At 35.7% G+C, this 20,876-nt stretch overlaps 1 protein-coding gene across 9 annotated transcripts in view; it reads right to left on the reverse strand.

Moving 5' to 3' along the window:
- Nucleotides 1-20,876, reverse strand: part of Mctp1 (multiple C2 and transmembrane domain containing 1) — a 504,787-nt gene that overhangs the window by 157,574 nt on the left and 326,337 nt on the right. For all 9 annotated transcript variants that reach the window (XR_013437193.1, XM_078044996.1, XM_005326157.4 and 6 more), the window contains 2 exons: nucleotides 17,743-17,929; nucleotides 12,967-13,060 (listed from right to left, as the gene is read on the reverse strand). Coding sequence is in view for 8 of the 9 variants with exons in the window: in XM_078044996.1 (XP_077901122.1) it covers nucleotides 12,967-13,060; nucleotides 17,743-17,929 (281 nt within the window). In the remaining variant the exon portion in view is untranslated. The remainder of the gene's footprint in view (nucleotides 1-12,966; nucleotides 13,061-17,742; nucleotides 17,930-20,876) is intronic.

The following is a 20,876-nucleotide window of genomic DNA, read 5'->3' on the forward strand; positions in this document are numbered from 1 at the left end:
GCTTGATTATCTGCCACTTAAAAAAAAACAATTTAGAGAAATGCCAGTGATGGACCTAACCATTAATTATCTCTTAATTATTCTTTCCTTTTATGTTTTTATCATTCCTTTTAGACTCTGTGTTACACTGCTCTGCTTGCTGAGAGTACTAAGTTGTGGGATTGTCTATGGGATGCAATGTTGAAGTCCCTAAAGTGTACATATTCTGCAAAGATCCAGGGAGTGATACAAAACAATGCCCTGAAATGTTTTTGTTCAAAATCATACAGTCAGAAGTTGGAGGAATGAAGGCAACATCCAAAGTTGAAGTGTATTTTGTTTCTGATCATTTTTGGCTATTTAAAGAGCCTAAATGTATGAGAACATAGTACATAATATAATTTCTGATCTTCCTCTCATTTTTGTTGTAATGCTACAGTAGATATATGGGTGCCAACAGGCTCTCGTAATCCCTATCCCTTTGGATATAAAGCACCCAATCCTCTTATAGCAATGCAAGAAACTGGAGGTTTTGGTTTGTATGGAAGATAGAAATTTCAGCAGTGCTGGATGGTTGGAACTATGAAGTTGTTTACTTTAACCATCATGAGAGCTAGAAGAGAATCTTAGCCTTCCTTGAGAAAATGGCAATTTTCCATGTTAACAATTTTCTAGAGAGTAATACTAGTGCTTTTTTGATGCACTCATTACTTACTGAGTGTCTGCTCTGCTCACCCTAGACCTACAAGTATGATTAAGACATAGGCTATCTCTCAAGACATGTACAATTTAGTAGACATGAAAGACATGTAAATACACAATTATAATTCAGGGTTGTAAGTGCTATAATAAAGGTAAGTGAAGAGTTCAAAGGGAGCAAAGAGAAAGAAACATGTCATCTGTAACTTCAGGATGGGAAAGGGAAAAGGAAGTAGAGACTGTCCCAGAGGATGTGACCCTGTGATCCTTGGTGAATGTACATCTCTATCATTGGCATTTTTAGAAAAGAAGGACAACCACATAAAAAGTGTACTTTAATGTTTTATTATTAGGAGTATTTATTGAAATCTCTTTGGTAAGGTCTTTATAACAAAAAAACCTAGATATGTGTTACATAATCACTATAAAATATTTAAAACTTTTGTTAGTATTGAGGTATTTCTAGTTAAATACTAGAGGCTAGTTTTTTTCCTATGGATTTCTAGTAAGAAAATTTCAACTTATACTATGAAGCAGATTCTATCTCATAAAGCTGAGTCTATAATAGATTTTAAAGCGTAAGAAGGATTTGTTGAAAAAGCATTCCTATGAGAATAAAACCAAACATTAGAGTTGACTCTAGTGGGCATCTATTCTGGCAACCTTCAAAACAGCACCGAGGATTAAACAGGGTGCACTCACTGACTGGCTACTTCTCTCTCACTCTTGGCCCTTGTTCTTTGAGGCTGCAACACTGACACATATATAAAAAACTGTGGAAAAGTCTGCACCACCTCTACTCATTTGCTAACTGTTTTATGGCAATTGGATGACTTCAGGTTATTCAAACTGTTGGTTTGGGCATTAAAGTCACTCAAAGAATACTGAGTTATATTCTTGCTCCAAGAATAGAGAGTTAATCTTGATCCATCAGTGGTGGACTTTACTGGGTCAATTTGCTGCTGATAAATGAGGCCATTTGCCGGATGTGATGTGCTATAAAATTATGGGGGTGGGAAGGAACCCAGTGATCACCTCTTTGTTGCTGTGTCTCTGTAAACACAGAGGCTTTCAGTGGTGTGGAAGGCAATTCGTGCCCACGGAGGCCTTTTATTTTGGGCCTACCTTGCACAAATTAAGCTCTTTGGTTTAATTTCTTTGGTTTCCACAGTTTGAAGTGAGTCTATTTTAATCTTTTTATAAAATTATAATTGAGGTTGCCATCTGTCCTTTCTGCAAACTGAAATTTCAATCATGGCATATAACAATGTTAGAGTGGAGGGAATCCCATAGGGTCCATTGGAACAAAAAGCAATGTGTGTTGAAGACATCTTCCAATCCTCCTCTTACCACTGGAGAACTAACGTTGACCTTAGTCTTTTTCATTGACTGATCTAAACACATTTTCAACATCTGATTGGTGGAATCACATTAACCACTAACTGACATGCTTCACTAGGTCCTTACTGGGTCTGATTCTGGGACTTAGTAATAATAAAAGTGAAAATAATAAGGCTTATTTTTCTTCTAAGTCACAAAGCAGGTTTCATTGTGGCAAGAAAATTGACACTGGAAAGTCACAGCTCTACTGTATCTTTTTTTTCATATTGAAAATTTTGTAATGTCCTCTTTCTTATCCTGAAACAAATAAAACTGACCATTATATGATTTTAAAATTTAATATAATGCCTGAATTCTATTATAAAGGAAGACTAGATAGAAAGTTGCTTATGATAAAATCAAACATTTATTTGTTAAACAAATATTTAGTGAGTGCCTATTATGCGCCAGGCCATATGAACAAAAAAAAAAGAGAAAGGTCTTCCCTTTCTTAGAATTTACTTTAGAGGGGAGGAGAGATGGAGAATAAATACTGAATCTAATAAGTAGACTGGATTATATGCTAGAGAGCAATGCATGTTAATGGAAAAGAAACAAAGAGTAGGATAAGAAGTTTGAATGGTTTGGGGAAGGTCAGAATATAGATTTAATTGCGTGGTTAGAGTAAGTCTCATTGAGAAGATAAGGGCTGGGAAAAAACTGAAGGTTGTGAAGTAGTAGCCAATTGAATATGTGTAGAAAAGTGATCCAGAAAGAGGAAATAGCCTAGACCAAAAGCTGGTGTGCTCAGGGCCTTGGATACTGGGTCACAGTGAGCAATGGGAGATTGGTACAAGACGTCAGAGAAGTGATGGAACCAGACCATGAAGTACCTGCAATGCCAACTGTGCAAACCATGAATGGCAGCTATTCCCAAGGACTGATTAAAAAATAGTATTTCAGGAGGCAATCTAGATAATTATGAAAACCATAATGAATTAACCCATAATTAACCTATAAATATCTATTAATATAGTTTTTGAATGTCAGGCATGTGGCAATTTTCATTATGTAAGACCGATTTTTAAAAATTTCTTAGGTAGGTGGACATAATTCATTCCTTCCTTCCTTCCTTCCTTCCTTCCTTCCTTCCTTCCTTCCTTCCTTCCTTCCTTCCTTCCTTCCTTCCTTCCCCTCCCTCACTCCCTCCTCTCTCTCTCTCTCTCTCTCTCTCTCTCTCTCTCTCTTTTTCTCTCCACCCCCACTCCTTTCTATTTATGTGGTGCTGAGGATGGAACCCAGTGCCTCACACATGCTAGGAAGCACTCTATCACTGAGCTACACCCCAGTCCTATCTGATGCTTTTAAAGGCATTCCACGTCCCTACCCCCAGATACCAAATACCACTGGTGCTCTACAATCATTATGGCAAATAAAATTCTTTCAAAAGTCTCTTAAACACCAAGAGGCAACACTGTCTTCTCCCTAGGTATCATTGCCTGACAGCAAGTGCGTACACATTTTGTCTTAGGAACACATACAAATTACTGAAGATAGCAAAGAGTTTTATTTATGTGTGATAATATCAAAATTTAGCATTTTAGGAACTATAAAACATTTAAAACTTGTTAATTTGCTAAAAATTACAATAATAGTAAGTTGATGTCATGGTAACATGGGAGTAATCAAACATTAGGTAGCCTTTCAAAAACTTCATTGTACACTAATGAGAGTGAAAAATGCAAATAATATCTTGATTTTGACTTTCCAAAAAAAATGCCTTGGGGAATTCCCAGAGGTTTCTGGACCTCTGAATAAACACTAAGAACAACGAAAACAGATAAAGCCCAACGTAAATAAGGGGTTATTTCACTTGGAATCTAGAACTAGATGCAAAATAATATTTGTAGAATTCTGTGTAACTAGATGCATTCTTGATCCCTAAAATTTAGCCATCTTGATACATGCTGGGGAACTTGAAATTCATGATAGAAGAATGGGAAGTGAAATGAGACTGATGAGAAAATAGAAAAGAAAGAGAGGAAGACTAAAGGATCTATAAAATAAGGAAAATCTATGAGAAAAATATGACTGAGCTTATAAGAGCTTAGACAAATTATGGTAAAAACATAAAAATCTTCACTTTCAATTCATTTTAAAACAAAAATATTTATAAGAGATTTGTTGTAAGCTTAGATAAAAAAGTTGTTTGGTCTAAAATAATTATAAAAAGTATAAGCTCCCTTATTTTTGCAAGCCTTCCTAGAAACTTTAGGACCTATAATATTTAATTAGACTCTCTTGCAGAAAAACATGAGGCTGCAAATTAACTCTTGTAAAAGTAGACTAATTAACTGCAGAGATCTTTTGCAATAAAACAAAATCTTTTAGACTTAAAAAATTAGGTATTATTAGGTTTTTAAGTTTTATATATACTTAATTAATCAAAGGTAATGCAAGTCAAGTCTTTGCTTTTGGAACGATGTCTTTGTCTTTTAATTTCTCTTCTACAAAATAACTCTCTCAGGAATCTGTTGCTTATCTTGGCACCTACGGCAGCGTCTCAGAATCTGAAGGCTTGTGGGGAAGCCTGAAGGCCAGTTTGAAAAACCCTTCTAGGAATTGACTCTCCACTTCAACCAGGTGGTCACTGAATGAAGTTCCGCTTTAATAGTTCCAGTGATGGAGAACTCATCTCCTCTACCGGAATACTCTGATCTATTTTTTGGCAATTATAAATTCTGGAAAGGTTTTCATTATTTGAATGTAAAATTATGTAACTGTGACTTTTGTCTATTCTTTGATTTCCCTTATGTAGTAATTTCAAAATCTAAATAAAATGATGGGTATAAAGTGAGGGGGCAGCACCTGTCAGACAGTGTGTAATCAATGTTTGTTACCTGCCCTTTTATGCTGGGTACTGTGGATGGCTTTGAATACCCCTTCTAACTACCTTCTGTGTCTCTTCCTGAACTATTGAGGCCATGAAGCCCAAAGTGACATTTCCAGAGTCCCTTGCAGCTAGGGATACAGTATATCCCCTTCTGGTTAAATTTTCTAGTAATTTGGATCCAAACCTTGGTCATTATTTCCATTGCCAACTCCTATAATTACCCTTTCTCATGATTGATCTTTGGATAATTGGCAAGAAATTATATTCCCCCAATATATGCTTTCCTTTCTGCAACACAAGATAGTTGGTAGCTTTAGAGGAAGGATCTGGATCAGCATATCTACTCTGCATTTTATGAGTTGGTGTGTTGGAGTGTGTGTGTGTGTGTGTGTGTGTGTGTGTGTGTGTGTTTGTGTGTGTGTGTATGCATGCTTGGGTACTGACTGGACAAGTTATTTAATCTGTACCTCATTTTTTCAAATGTATAAAGTGGGCATAGTATTTATTCACATTGTTGTGAGATTGGTTTTGATTATCTTTATACCAAGCTCTGAGTTAGATCTCTCATGTGACAAGGGCTTAATAAATTTTAACTGCTATTATTATTGTTATCGTTATCATTATACTCAAGTTATTCTCAATTGACTTGGTTCTAAAACAGTAGACATTCCAGTTGAAAATATATTCTGGTTAGTCTTTCTTTAAAGGGAAGTTTTTATATCTGGATTCCTACCCTTGCACTATTGTCTTAAAAGTCTAAAATGAGGAATTATTCTAAATATTTCATTTTATTCATTGTAACAAATTGATGTATATATAATTCACTCTCATAAAACTTAAACTCAACTTAAAACCTAAAGCCGTCTCTAATATTTTATACTCTTAAAGCAAATCATCTTGTTTTTTACCCATGTGAGTCTTGAGAGTCATACTTTTCAACATTTGTCTTATTGAATAAAGCTAATTTAGGCTGATGTAATATATATATCTATATCTATGTATATGGATCTAATAGTTTATATTTGTAATATATCATATCCATCTGTAATGTATGTTATTTACATATTATTACATGGTTGTTCATATATAGTTAATAATATCTTATATTAATGTGTGTTATAGATGTATAAAATATAGAATACTGATACATAAACACAATATTTCTTAGTCTCATATAAAAGAATTTACTAGCCCTCCTAGTACATTTCATAAGAAAGAAGTCAATTATCTCTTCAAAGCCATTAATAAATACAGTAAACAATTTATACCAAGGACAGAGTCCTGTATCCTTCTATTCAGCATCCCCACTGACATCAATCCTTTAATCATTCTTTATACTTACTGTTCAGTCATTTATGATTCTAACTATACTGTTATATATTCCTGTAATAAGCTTTTTTAAAATCCTTTTTAAATGCAGATCTCTGTTTGCATCATAATTTCCCTGATCCAATGTTCAAGGAAATACGCTGCTTATTTACACAACTATATTGTAATATAATGAAATAAAAAGAATAGTTTTAAAAAAATGATTGTAGCATCTCGAAGCATTTCTTTAAGCACTGAGTGAAATCCTGGAGCTAGCTCCTCCAAGCCAAATCAGCAATTCTCTATTTCTTTACTCAAAGGATCATTTTGTAATCTTAGTTCCACAGAACCCGATTAATTATTTTATAGTATTTCTCTTTCCCTCATTTCCCATTGATAGTAGGACCACCACTTTCTCAGCCCATAGTCCTTCACCTCTAGAGCATATCAAACCCAATTATTAATCTCTTTTGTCATCCCACCTATTCTTCCAGAGCAGTATCTTCTAACCATGTGACCTGCATATGAATGACACATGATTTCTGTAATTCCCTTTAAAACACTGGTTCAGACTCAGACCTTACCGTCCCTTGTGCTAAATTATAATTTTTATTCTCATTTTCACAAATATTTGATACCGACTATTTGGTTTAGAAGATTACTTTTGCATTTCTATAACTAGAATATGATTAGCTTTTAAAATGCAATTACTAAAAGGAGGAAACTTTTATTTCTATGTAAGTTATAGTGACATAAAAGAAGAGCAATACATTTGCTCTTTGTGATTTTTTGGCTTAGTCTCATTCTTAAGAAAGAAATTTATAGAGCATTAATACATGTATCATGCATGTATTATATATAATATTATTTTCTAAACTAGATATATTATGATAAGAGTGTCAGGTGTTAGATATTCTTGATGCATTATTAACGGGATAAAATGTCTTCTCAGAGCACATAGGCTGCTTAAAAACCTACTGTGTAATTATTAAAAAGCAAATGGGGAAAACATTAGCTTATATAATGGAAATAAAGCATATTTTTTGCTTGAAAAATTTTCCATATTTTGTGTTAACACTTAGGATTTTTGTTTCAAGTAATATAATTTTAAGATACTAAGATAACAAAGTTAAAAAATTAAGAGTATCTGCACATATCTCGCTTTTATTTGGTAATTTTTTTTTATCTATGATAATTCACAAATATGAGGACTCATGCTATTTTTCACATAGTCCATTCAGTGGAACTATGTAGAATGTAAAGGCCATATATTTTCTCTTCTTCCAACACAGGTTTTAAATAAGGATCATAAAATGTAAGGCTAGATCTATTATTAAATATGATAATGACAATTGAAGGATCATGTTATTAAAAATCCAATCTGCTATAATCCTATAAGAGAAGCACTTAGCTACTACTTTCAATAGAGCAATTGTATTCTGCAGGCCACTTGAAGCAACAATTGCATATATCTTATGCGATTTGCTAGAGGAACACACAAAAAGTTATTTTTTTTAAAGTACAATATCTTGTCTATGTTATATGTATGTGCTTGGTATTTCTCCAACTTTATATAAAACTTTCCAAGAGCAGACTTGCCTTTTTTCTGTACAGCTGCCTTTTCATTTTCTTTCTCTGAATAGACCCATAATGTTCAGGGAAAATACCAAGAATAATAAATCCCAATCTCTGTATAAAATATACCTTCATGACACACTCAAGCTGGAAATCACAGGAACCAATAAAATGCAGGCAGCCTACTGATAATGAGGTCAGAAATACAAATAAATTTACTTTTAATGAAGACTGGAGGCACAGTAATCAAAGTGTTAAAATTCATTTCATGCATATCTCATTTGCTTCTTAGCTGATATTTACCACGCAATTCTGTGAGAAAGTAGAGGCCTAAGATGCTCCAGATAAATGGCTCAATTAATTGTACAGAGGTAGACCTCTTTGAGCTGAGCCAGAGCTGTGAGCTCTTTATTAAAAGCACTATTCTGTAGCCCCTAACCTTGTTCCTTGACTCCTCTCTGGTTTCCAATTTAAACAAGTCCCCATGCGGCCCGCTCTAAAGGGCTTTGTCTCCCTGTCATTGTTAAGAGAGCTGAGGCATCCTGGAAGTGTGAAATCAGACCTCATGAGTTGAACGGTTCCCCAGGGAACGCCGGACTGCGCAGAAGGTCAAAGTCATGGGCCGGACCATCTAAAAGTGTCTGATCGCCGGTCTGTGACACAGCAAGTTGGGGGTGGGGGCTAGACTGAAGAGGACTGAAATTGAACACATCTTAATTAAAGCCCACAGACAGCAAAACAAAATGTTTTCCAGGCAGCCTGTCAAATGGGGCTTAAATTTAGCTCTGCTAATGAATCTGAGCTGCTAACTGTTATTTCTTAAGATAATAAGACTCTCACGAAAGCTGATAAAAAAAAAAAAAAAACTGTAGCATGTCTTTTTCTGCTGTTTTGTTACTTAAATATTTTCCAACAATGAAGACAGTTTTCCAAAAGGAAAACATGGGGAAAGTCTATGCAAATAAAGGGGTAGTAAACATCTCTCTTAATAACTAGTAGGTTTCCAGACAACAGGGTTGGTGTGTTGCAAGTCTTTGTGTATAGCCTTGTTTTAGGGAGGAAAAAAACAACAACTCTCATTTAATGGGGCAATTTCAGTGACAGATTCTACTAATTGTAAAATTCTTTCTCTCTCTCTCACTTTTTCTTTTCCTTTTCCTCTATTGTTTCCTGGAGGAGATGGTGCATTAATTTGCCAGATCAATTCACCTGGTGTGGAAAGTTTTATATTATTGTACCTTTTAGTACAGTCAAAAGGTAGGGCATCTTTTGATGGGTTTCACAGTTCTCCCATATTACTGTTCCTGAAACTGAGTTGCTCGTCTCCCTGGGGAGGCTATGACCTCTTCCTTAGGAGCTCAAACACACACACACACACACACACACACACACACACACACACAACCCAGGGGAAAATGAAAGGGAGGGGCTGAGGAGAAGAACTCTTTTCTCTTTCTTCTCTTAGAACTTGAAAGAACCAATAGGCTAGGTCTAAATACTCTGCAAAGAAAGCCTCACTCAATTTAGAAGACTTGAAATGTTCAGTTGAAAGCAGAAATTAGTCCCTGCTGAAGGAAAAGAATAATTAGAAGCTAGAAAAGACAAATTACAACATGAACCGTTTCCCAGTACCCCCCCCCACCCCCATTCCTTTTTCCCTCATTGTCCTTTCTATTCTCACAATCCATCCAGTTCTAAGGAACATGTGATTTAGTGGAGAGAATCTTCCCCAGTGAACACAGGGCCAGACAGTCTCTAGGTTTTTTGCTTTTATAGTGCAGAAAGACATTAACCTTTTCGATGGTTAGTTGAAAGGTAAGTAAGTTGTACTGAGCGGTATTTCTCTGTTACTCCAACTTTTTCCCTCACGAAGAATTTAGCAGACCAACTTTTCAAACCAGAGTGCCACTTTCTCAGGCTGTGAAAGGCTGCCCACAATTTGACTGAAATTTCAATCCACTCTTGTGCCCTGCTCAATGCATGTGTATGTGTGGGAGTTGTAAATTGAGGCCTTAACCACCAGAGTTAATCTCTTTTTAAAATCTGTATTAACCTTAATGATTTGAAGTGCACTGTCCAACACTGGGCTATTGAGACGGAAGAAAAAACTACCCTCAACTATCAACAGTTTATTAGGGGCTTAACTGAAGTGACCTACTGTAGTAGTGTTCAGCTGAACAAGGCTATAGGCTTTTTGTGGAAAGGGAAAGAATTGAGGGTTTCATTAAAAAGTAATTTGTGCTTTATACTCACTCATTCAAAGAGAGTCTCAATTGCTCTTTATTCACACAGAGTTAATACAGTATCACAATGTTTCTCAATGAATGTGTTGTAACAAAAGAAAAATTTTACATTTTGAAAGGGAAAAATTCTTTGTGACTTCAGTAAGATTGATGGCTACTTAAAAGATTACAGAATCTCACATTAAACGATGGAATATGAAAATTAATTTTTTTGCTTAAACAATGAAAGTTTAACTTTATGTCCAGATCATTGAAAATATTTTAAAAATTGGGCAAAATTGGTCAAATATAAGTTTGTCTTGTTGGAATGGTCTAGAAAAAAAGTGCTCTGAAGCCAAATATCTTATAATAATACCTTCATTTGTACTGAGTCAGAAAATATTCTTGGTTTAACTCGGAAAATTATCCGTGATTTAAAATCTCCCCTCTCCATCTAAACACTTATAAATGGATACTTATGTGAAGATTTGAAGACAGCACTATTCATTCAATTCCCTCTTTTCAAACTATTACTTAACATTGTGTAGAGCTTCACTATTATTTACCATTGAGATGTACATCACATCTTTAAAGTTCTTCTTTGAATGAATAAGAGATAAAACTTCAGACAGAGCTTACTTGTACATCAAATTAACTGACAAATGGGGCCATCAGGATACACACACGTACACACACACACATATACACAATCTTTTCAGAAGAAAAGATTATTTTTAAAATTGGTGGTGCATTCAGACATTTCTGACTTAAATACATGGTTCTCAATTTTTTGCCACCATCACAAATGTCATAAACCACAAAAGTTCCAAGAGTGAGCAAGGTCAAAGACTGAATTATCCTTTTGCCCCTGAATAGTTCAACATCTCTCTTGTTCAATTCAGAGCCCATTAGATTATAAGGTCACCATGGAATGAGAATCATTAGATTTATATCCCTAAAACTGGAGGAAAAAAATGGGGACTTTGTTATTTAGTATTCCCCAAATTAATGTTCATTTTATCAAATCAAAATCATGTCTCATTGAATCCCTAGAGGAAAGGCTATTGTTATTCACATCGATTTACATAGAACCATTAGGAAAGAAATATCTCTATTTTTTCCAGCTTTGAAAGAACATGTACTTTAACTTCCATAGTGGCATACAGGCCAACTAGGTTAACATAGTTTGCATATTCATGAAGTTTTAAAATCAAAGACAGCTTCTTTCTAAGAGAAGAAAAACCTACACAATAGTACTCAGCTTGAATAATGGACAGGTAGCTAAGTGTTTGAAGTAAATGGCACTTGACTTTTTCTATAAGAAATTGTTTTCCCAGATTAATCTGATTGTGACCATACCAGAAATAAAATTCATAAGAGAGAAAATGAATAAACTTAACATTCACTAATTGTTTAGCACAAGGAGCCAAGTCAGCTTACATGCAAACAGATTTCCAAACTATCCTTTCTCCCACTGTTTCTAGCTACACCTAGTTTGAAAAATTTTGACAGTTCTTATTTATCTTCTTAGTCACAAATGAGCTGATAATTACTTCTTTAGAGAAACTATAAACTCCCAATATTTTTACTTTATCATATAATAAATAGTCACTTGATAATATGGAAGTAGTAAAACTTAAAAACACTGCTCTTTTGGACCAAACATACTACTTTAGTTTGAAGGCAGTTATTTTTAATTTGTTTTTGATTTTGTTGAGTGAATTACTGAAGGACACAAAGATTTGCAGACCCTTGGATGGTAAGAAAAATATACTTCTCTCTTTCAAATAAGTCTGTTATCTTTTGCACCTTATCATGCTTTTCATTCATAATGGTAAGTATAGTTCCACAAATAATAAGTGGGTACTCTCCATAAACCATGAAATTTGTATTAAAAGTAGTCAAGTCAGTCCATCTCAAGATAAATAATTTAATCAATGGAATAAACACCACCCATATCCTTATAAAATTTAGCAATAAATATATAACATGAAAACAGTTATAACGAAATGAGTAAATTTTTAAGAGAAAAGACTAAGTTTTTCTTTCTTTCTTTCTTTCTTTCTTTTTTTCTTTCTTTCTTATTTATTTTTTGGGAGAGGGGAGTACTTGGGACTGAACCCAGGGTACTCTACCACTGAGGTACAGTCCCAGTCCTCCCCCCTTTGTTTTTTTTAAAACATGGTCTCACTAAGTGGCTAAGGTTGGGCTTGATCTTGCAATCCTCCTTCCTCAGTCTCCCAGGTAGTTGGTAGGCATATGCCACCATGCTTTGGCAAGCCTATGCCATGGTTAAACACTTTAAAACAATCCTGATGTTTAGTTTAGATCCAGAATGATCTATGGGATATGTTAAGAAATTTGGACAACTAGGAGATTGAAGGAGCAACATAAATATTCAAGAGTCCATAGTAATTATTAAGCACTACTCATCTAAACTTCTTAGAGACATGTGCAACAGATTTCATGCATGTGTAAATTACAAGTATTTGGTTATGGGGGAAGCCGATATTCTCTGAGAGAAGATAATTCAGCATTACTTCAATATACTAAAATGACAATATCTGGAAAATTATTTATAATACATTGATTAAACTTTGGGGAGGGCAACAATTCAAAAGTTATTTTTCTTTTATTGTTTATTTTTAATATATTACCCTGCCTTTAAAAAACAGAATTAGTATAAAAATTAGAAGTATAAAAATCATGGGGTGGTGGGGCTGGAGATATAGCTCTGTTGGTAGAGTGCTTGCCTTGCGTGCACAAGGCCCTGGGTTCGATCCCCAGCACCAAAAGAAAAAAAAAATTAATGGGGTTGGAAAATCTTTGTTAAGATCAACTCTGAATTTTTATATTTAAATTAGTTACTCTGACAATCCACTCAGGTAAAATGAAGAGTTGGAATATTCAGTGGAGTAGCTCTTGGATACTGCCCCACATGTGCCATAGGAGAATTACATCCTTTCTTACCTGTGACATCAGCAGCCATCAAACCTTCTGCTCTGATGACTTTCACCTGGAGAAATCCCACATCTTTTAGGTTGTGGAATATCCTCAGCGGGCTCTGAAAGACCCCAAGGTTGTTATTAGAAAAGAAAACTCCTAAGGAGTCTCAAAGAGTGTGCTAAGAAAATACTAAGTTTTGTGGATATCCTGGGATATTCCCCAGAGGGTCAAAAGTTCATTTATCTTTCTCCAATACAAATTACCCTTTCATCATCATGAATGTACATACACTCACAATTATGTAGCCAATTATTGCTCTATAAGTAGATTTTCTGAAAGAATAAAAAAATCACATTTATTCCCCATAAGTAATTATCAATAAATGGTGAACAACAAATTATAGAAAAAATGTCTACTTTTTTTTTCTTCTCTCAATGCCCTCCATCAAAACACTTCAAGAAATCTTTCATCTGTAGAGATGATGGCTTGAAGACTAAGGATTCCTAATAGTAGTGAATCTTTATGTTGTTGGTCATAAAACACATGGGGCACAAGCAAAAAGTCAACACTAAATTAATTAATTTTTCTATGAATTTCTTCTTGGTATCTTTTAGAAACTGCATGTACTAGATTAAGGATAAATTAATGACTGTTTACTAATGTTTAATTCAAAAGACAGTGTAGTTCTATAAATCTTTTAGGGAGAAGGCATGATATTTTAAACTAAATAAAATTGATGACTTGAAAATTAATTCAAATGGAGTAATTTTTTCTTAAACCTATAGTTTTACTTGGTAGCATATGTATGGCAATTTTAATAGAAGAATCAAATGATAACAGTTATTTTGCTTCTTAAGTTCATAATTGTGATTTTTAATAAGCACAGTACTTGCAGAAATTAAAAGCAGGAAACCAACACAACAATTCAGAAATCTAATTAATGGGCACAAATACTCTGAGAATAAAATGAAACACTAGACACCGAAATGCATTTGTTGATTTACACTTCATAGCGTTTTTCCTATGGCGAGGTCAGCTTTTCTACTCAGCATCAAAGGCACTTCTTTATCATCATCTTTAAAATGTTTCATGACCAGGGAGCATAACACACTTTTGTATAATAAAGTTATCTATTAAAATGTTGCTAGAGTAAAAAGCATCCCCATTATTGTATTACCAATGTGAGAGTACTGACAAGCCCAAAGCTTCCTGTGATATGAACTTTATCAGTCCCCTATGACTAGTCATTGTTTACACTAAAGATATGCCCTTGGTACCCTGAGAGGAGGAAATACAGATCTATCTGTAATCTCATAGCCTAACTTTTTTAAAACGATGTTAGCACAAGGATTAACTCTTAATCTTTTATTGTCTTTAAACAGTTGTTTATCACCAAAAATCTGTTTAAAATACCCAGATGACACAGTTTAGTAAAAAGGTACTTCTCTTTCCATTTAAATTCTCATAAATTAAGGGTTTTAACAGTGGGGGTTTTAGACAGCAGTATTGTAATTCCAAGGTTTGTAGGCACATTGTGCTCCTACAGTAACAATCAAGTTTGGGAAGCTTTTTATCTGAGAAGTTAACTAATGCAATAAACCAGACAAATCCCCTACCCTAATGATGGTTTGATAGTTTTATCAAAAGGTTCCAGTACTTATAATTTTTCAGAAGCAATTTTAACCAAGTTTCATCATGACTAAAACAAATATCATCAGTCCCCATGTCTGAGAACCATTTCATTCTGGTAATCTCATTCCACAGACACCCTGTCTTCTGATGCTTCTTCAGCTCTGATGTTCTGCTACCCATTTGGAGGGGTAATTATTGTTTGATGGTTTCATTTTTCCAAGTCAGCTGACGCCCAGTAATTTATTGCAAATTTCAACTGTTTTAGGCCACTGATGCACAGATATTATTATAATAAGAACTCAAAAAAGCAAATACATCAGTTTAAAAATATAACTTTAAGTAATACTTCATCAAGAGATATTTCTGTCTTGTTATTTATAGTTATTTTAGGAGGCCTCAAAACCTAGATGGCTTCTGAAGCCAGAAATTTCCATAGCAGAGGAATCTATGATTTGCTGTGAATCCTTTCAGCCCTCAATAGATGGGAAAAGATTGAAATGCTCTGGAGAGGAGTCCTCTTTATTTTTTTAATGAAAGGCTGTATAATATATTTTCTCTATGGCTGCAGCAGCTGTCAGGGAGAGCATCTCAGTTCAGCTCTATTACGGGAGAGGCAATACCCCAGCCTATGGCATCGAGATGCTCTGAGGGGCCAGAGCTGATTGACAGCTTGTCACCGTGACGTCTTATTCCATCTCTGTTATGGAGAAAATTAATGTCACACCACCAGCCTTATGACTCGCTGTCATCTTAGAACCGCTCACCTTTTATCAATGCTCTAAATAACATTTCAAGCCCATCGTCTCACGGTGGACAATCCGGTCAAGGGACATTAAATCAGATGACTGTGAAATGTCATAATAAAAATGGAATGCTAACAACTTCTTCTCTAAACTAGCTCCTCTGGTTTTTAAACTGTGACAAGGGGGAGCAAGGGTTCAGCATACCCGTTCTGAGAAGGTCATACAATCGCTCTTGGTCTACTACCCATTACTACCCGCCCCCTATTGACCTTCCCTCCCTTCCTCCCCCACAAAAGAAGAAAAAAAAAAAGAAAAATGGAATTAGCCATCTTTTCAGAATGGGGTGATCAAATAATGGCTCACATAGGAATGTCTGTTTAATTTGTGAGACTTCAATGTTTAGCAATGAATAGCTAAACAACAGCAAAGGAAAGATTTTTCAAGGGCTGTTTCGTATGAGAGTCAGGGAAGTTCATTTACTTTTCTGCACACAACCAATGCTAAATCAAATACTTAAGTTTAACCTTAACTTTTAAAAACATACATGTCCTTACAAGAAAACATAAATAATTCTCCAACATGTAACATCCTTTATATGTTTCTCCAAAACAAGGGATATTTTAGACATGATACAGCATCTATTCATTTCAAAATACATATAATAAAAAAGAAACACACCACAGCCCTAAAATATAGCTCTTTGTCCCTGTATGGCTATGAGCAATTATAACACATGTGCTATACTGATAGTATAGTTTCTTAGCAAGTAAGTCTCTAGAGGGAGGTATAGGCCTGTGCCTGAAGTTCAAGGCTATAAAAAAGTACATTAAAATATGGTTCACTTTTTAATATATTCAGCAGAATATAAGCTGAAAACTCACTGGAACATCCAAATAATATTTTAAAATTTACTGAAATAAGTAGGGGTTGAAAGAAGATGGGCAACAAATACTCAAGTTCTGAATGAAAGGAAGTCCATGCAGCAAAGAAAAATTAGATCAATAATAGATGGATTACTTCTAATTACCTGAACAGAAGTATCACCTCCATATATAGGATAATAACATTGTAATCCATTAACTACAGTATTATAATACCTAGAAGAATTTTTACATTAATATACCAATTAATTTCTGTATAATAGTTTTAACTCATAGAGTTCACTTTTGGTAACAATATGTTTTGGTACATACCAATAGTGAAATAATTTTCATAATTGCAATTATAGATTAGAAGATGCCACATAATACCTTAAGCTTTTAGGTGGCTTAAAAATATATACTATTTAGCCTTGCTAAGTCACCTCTATTAAACTATTTATGATAACACCATTGGTGGATGAGTTGAACAAGCATTAGCAGACAGCTGATTCAGTGGAGATAGCCAGAATAAATTTGCTGAAGCGCACATCCTGCTAATCTGTTTGAAGAATATTGTAGAGCATTAGTACCAGCACTTCATGTTATCTGCACAGCCTGATAAGGTACATCTTTATTAAATTCGGTTATTGAAAGGATGTCAGTCAGCAAATAGGAATATTTTTTTAAAGGCATTCTTTGTTAGTCAGAGCTTGGTTTCATGGCTGAGTGTCTAGAGGAGACTTCTAAACACCTGGCAGCATTGTACAATACAAGCTTTGTAATTTTAAGTGGAAGCTTTTCTCCTCAGCTTCATGGGTACTGAGGCATTTACTTTTCCAAGCTTCCATTGAGAAAGAATGGTGGAGTAAGAGCTCCCCTCTCTGTTGATTCAATAAAACTACACAGTGGGAAATGCACTGTGGGAGGTTGCTGGGAAATAAAGATTTGGTTGCAAATGTTTGGGTTTGGTAAGGTTTGTGGAGCGTAGTTATTTTGGTGGCTCACTATTCTACCTTCTCACTCCATATTTGATCAAAGGGAAGGAAGCTCCCTTTTAATTGCATTTAATTTTAAAAAATTAAAGGAAAGAAGTGAGGCTTTTCTAAGGCATTGAAAATAAAAATCACTTCTGTGAATACTCTCTAGTTTACCAAGCTTCTAATTAACGCAAGTGCCATTAACCCCATTTTCAAACTCAGAAAAACAAGGAAATCATAATTGCAACTCTACAGAGTCAATGAGTTAATTTAAAAGTAATGTTTGTGTAAACTTGACTTTATAATAAGATTCTCTGCATGATAAAATCACTGAGCAGAATCCAGAACTTGCTCTGGAGTTGATTCTGGAGAAGACTGAGGGTCTAGACATGGGTGGGTAAAAGACATGAGTGGGTAAAGCAAGTGCTCCTGCAAAGTCTGTGTGGCATTTGTATGTGTCCAGTGTTTTGCTTCTGCTGAACCTTCCATAAGACAACTTATCAGAAATACATCTACCACTCAGGGTACATTGTTTACAACCTCATCTGGTCACATGTGACTCCAGAAGGAGGAGAGTTACATACGTACATATCTCTTTAATATCTCCTCCCGCTCTTTCTGGTCCTCCAGGGAGTTGACGGAGAGGTCAGAGATACTGACTGTGGCAGAGGCTGTCAGAGTGACGAGCAGCACCAGGTGTCCCTCACCCTCTTCCAGTTGCAACTCCAACTTGTGTGTCTGTTCCCTACTGAGGGACGACAGGTCGACCTGGCACCTAGAAACAAATGTTTTGAATCAGCAAGTGGCTTTTTTGCCACATCAAACAGCAGAAGTGAGGGCTGCTCAGAGGTATGTGAAAAGTGAATCAATAGAAATATTATCTGGCCCACTGAAAGAAAACATTTTTCATGTTAGCTGACATTCTTCAAAAATTCAGATCCTGGTTATCTTAGGGTCTATAATTGCTCACTTCCTATAAGACACCCAGAAAAGTAGTTTTCTGAAATTGGATTATTATCCATTGCAACCCTGTTCAGAAATGGTGAGGACTTCCCATCCCTAGGTGACCTAGGAACTGGGTTGAAGGGGCTTTGCTTCCAGAAGGACTGACATAAAGGGTCTAGGGAAGCACAAGTCTGAGTTTTGTGTCACTTTCAAAACAAGGTGCATTTTCCCTCTCATTCATAAATGTTACTACGTAGTGAATAATAAACGTACTACAGTGGTGCCATAAGTGTTACATTTTGAAACCCAGGCCAATTTACTCATAGTACACTCCATAAGTCTAAATAAAAGTGCCCGAATCCCCTGAAACACTCTACCCCAAGTGTTAGGACCTCACGGGGTTCTATAACTTGGCATCTCATGCTTTATTTGCCACTCTCAGAGCTGAACACCCTGCAAACCCTTTTCATAAAAATGTCACTTGATTTGGAAGAAACAGATAATATGGTGACTATAAGTTCTAATAACCTGAGAAAAATGTGGCAGTCATGAATAAATGGCATTTAAAACTGGATATAGCCAATGATAAGAACAAACACGCTTCAAGTGTTATAAACACAGTGGTCAGCAATCAGGGCCACATGAAATTCTTATTCTTTGTTTTTTTGTTTGTTTGTTTGTTTTTTGGTACCAGGGATTGAACTCAGGGGTCCTCGACCACTGAGCCACATCTCTATACCTATGCTGTACTTTATTTAAAGACAGGGTCTCACTGAATTGCTTAGCGATTTAAAGACAGGGTCTCACTGAATTGCTTAGTGCTTAGCTTTTTACTGAGGCTGGCTCTGAACTCGCCATCCTCCTGCCTCAGCCTCCCAAGCCACTGGGATTACTGGCACATGCCACTGTGGCTGGCTCTTATTCCTTTTTCATTCCTCACTCTCTTTGTTCATTATTGTTCTACTTTTAAATTAAATGTCGAGAAACTGATCCTCAAAACTTCTAATGGGGTTTAAACATCTGCTTAATATGAGTGATTTTAGAAACGGACCCCAAATCAGACATTAATTTTTGCATATCACTTAATTTGAAGGATGGCTGTGCCTAGACACAATCGGAAAGAGAGCAACATAACTATAAGAAATGAAAACCAACAGTAAGGCCCTACTCAATGCTAGGAAGTCTGTGTGTGCTAAATGCTCACTGTATGAAGAAAGCAAGAAGTTTAGATGCCAGAACATGGGAATAAATCATTCAGGGTCACTCCAGGTAAATTAGGTGTGAAATAATCACACAGACAGAATACCCTTTTTCTCTGGGCTCAGCGACAGCTCCTCTGCTCCAGCATCCACAAGGGAGGCAATCGAAGGACGACAAAAGAGGGAGAAGCACATTCTGAAGCCCTTTTATTGAGGGGAACACACTCCAGAAAGTTCCACCCTAAATGAGGCAAGGGATCAAGTTTCAGGGGGTTGAGTCTAGCTTTGTGATGTCTTATGGTCAGCAGACTGACTGACATCTCATCTCATTGGGTAATGCCCACACCCAGAGCTGCACCTTCCTTACTGAGCAGGGGCAAGTCCACATGGATTGCAGAGGGTGCAGTGCCAGTCCAGTACCTCTTTACTCCAGACTTAAAGGCATGTGCTTAGCTTCTGTTCAGGGCGGCCCCCTACAGAGTTTTGTGAAATCTGAAAAACACCTTCTTAAAACTAGCATTTACATAGAAAACCTCTTTGTTTCTTCTAACACAACATTCATTTCAAAATACTCTGTGCTGCCTCTTCAAATTTCAAGAATGATAAAAATACATCAAATGTCTTATCTAATATTTTTATTCAAATTAGAATAAGTTCTTATCAAGAACAACAAATTGAGGGTAAAAAATATAATGAAAAGTAACCACTGTAAAGTATTCTCTAATAAAAAGGAAAGACATGAATATGGTTTTTAAGAGTTTTTTCCAACACTGCGCACAATGCATGTGGCCTGTAATTGGTTGAATGGCAGTGAATCTCTGGCTTGGATCAGAGAATCAAACTGGAATTGTAATGCAGACAGTACTCTTCACTTGTGGATACAGTTGGTACCCAGAAGGGTCTTCCCTGGGCTTTGTTTTTTCTTTTCTTTTTTCACTCACATTGATCATGTATTCATTTTCCATGTTCCTTCTTTACTTACTCTTACATGCCACTGCCTTGCTCTTATAAACGTCTGGAAGACTTCTGGAGAATTTCCTTCCGTGCCTGCCACTTTGCACTGGTTGTGCAGATGTGGGCTTATGCTTCATTTACATCAGACTCATTACACACAATGCTCTAGAGCTGGGGAAGGTGTTGTAAGATTACTTGCTTCAGGAATTGCAAACTGGAAACTGGAATCTGATGTATAAATGGGTTGTTTTTCCTGGTTGTGCACTAAATAAAGTTCTGAATCTAACACAGTAATTTTAAATACAGGGCAAATGCCCTCTGAATTAGATACTGTCCTCAGTACTTCCTGTTAGTTACAGCTGGCTATTCACTAAATTACTCTACCTGGTTCCAACAGACATAAGGATTTGTGATCCCTGTGCTCTTTAGTTTGTCAATGAGGAAAACTGAGGGCTAGAGAGGTTAAAAGGGATTAATAGAGATCCACAATAGAACCAACAGAATGTCAACAGAACCAGAACCTATAACTCTGGAATCCAAGATCTAGTCTTAAGCCACTGTGCATCCCAAGAGAAATGTGTGCTGGTAGCAGTGGTTCTTAGAGTTGGTAATACCTTTATTTGT

Source organism: Ictidomys tridecemlineatus, chromosome 1 (assembly GCF_052094955.1).
Source record: "Ictidomys tridecemlineatus isolate mIctTri1 chromosome 1, mIctTri1.hap1, whole genome shotgun sequence".
Taxonomy (NCBI): domain Eukaryota; kingdom Metazoa; phylum Chordata; class Mammalia; order Rodentia; family Sciuridae; genus Ictidomys; species Ictidomys tridecemlineatus.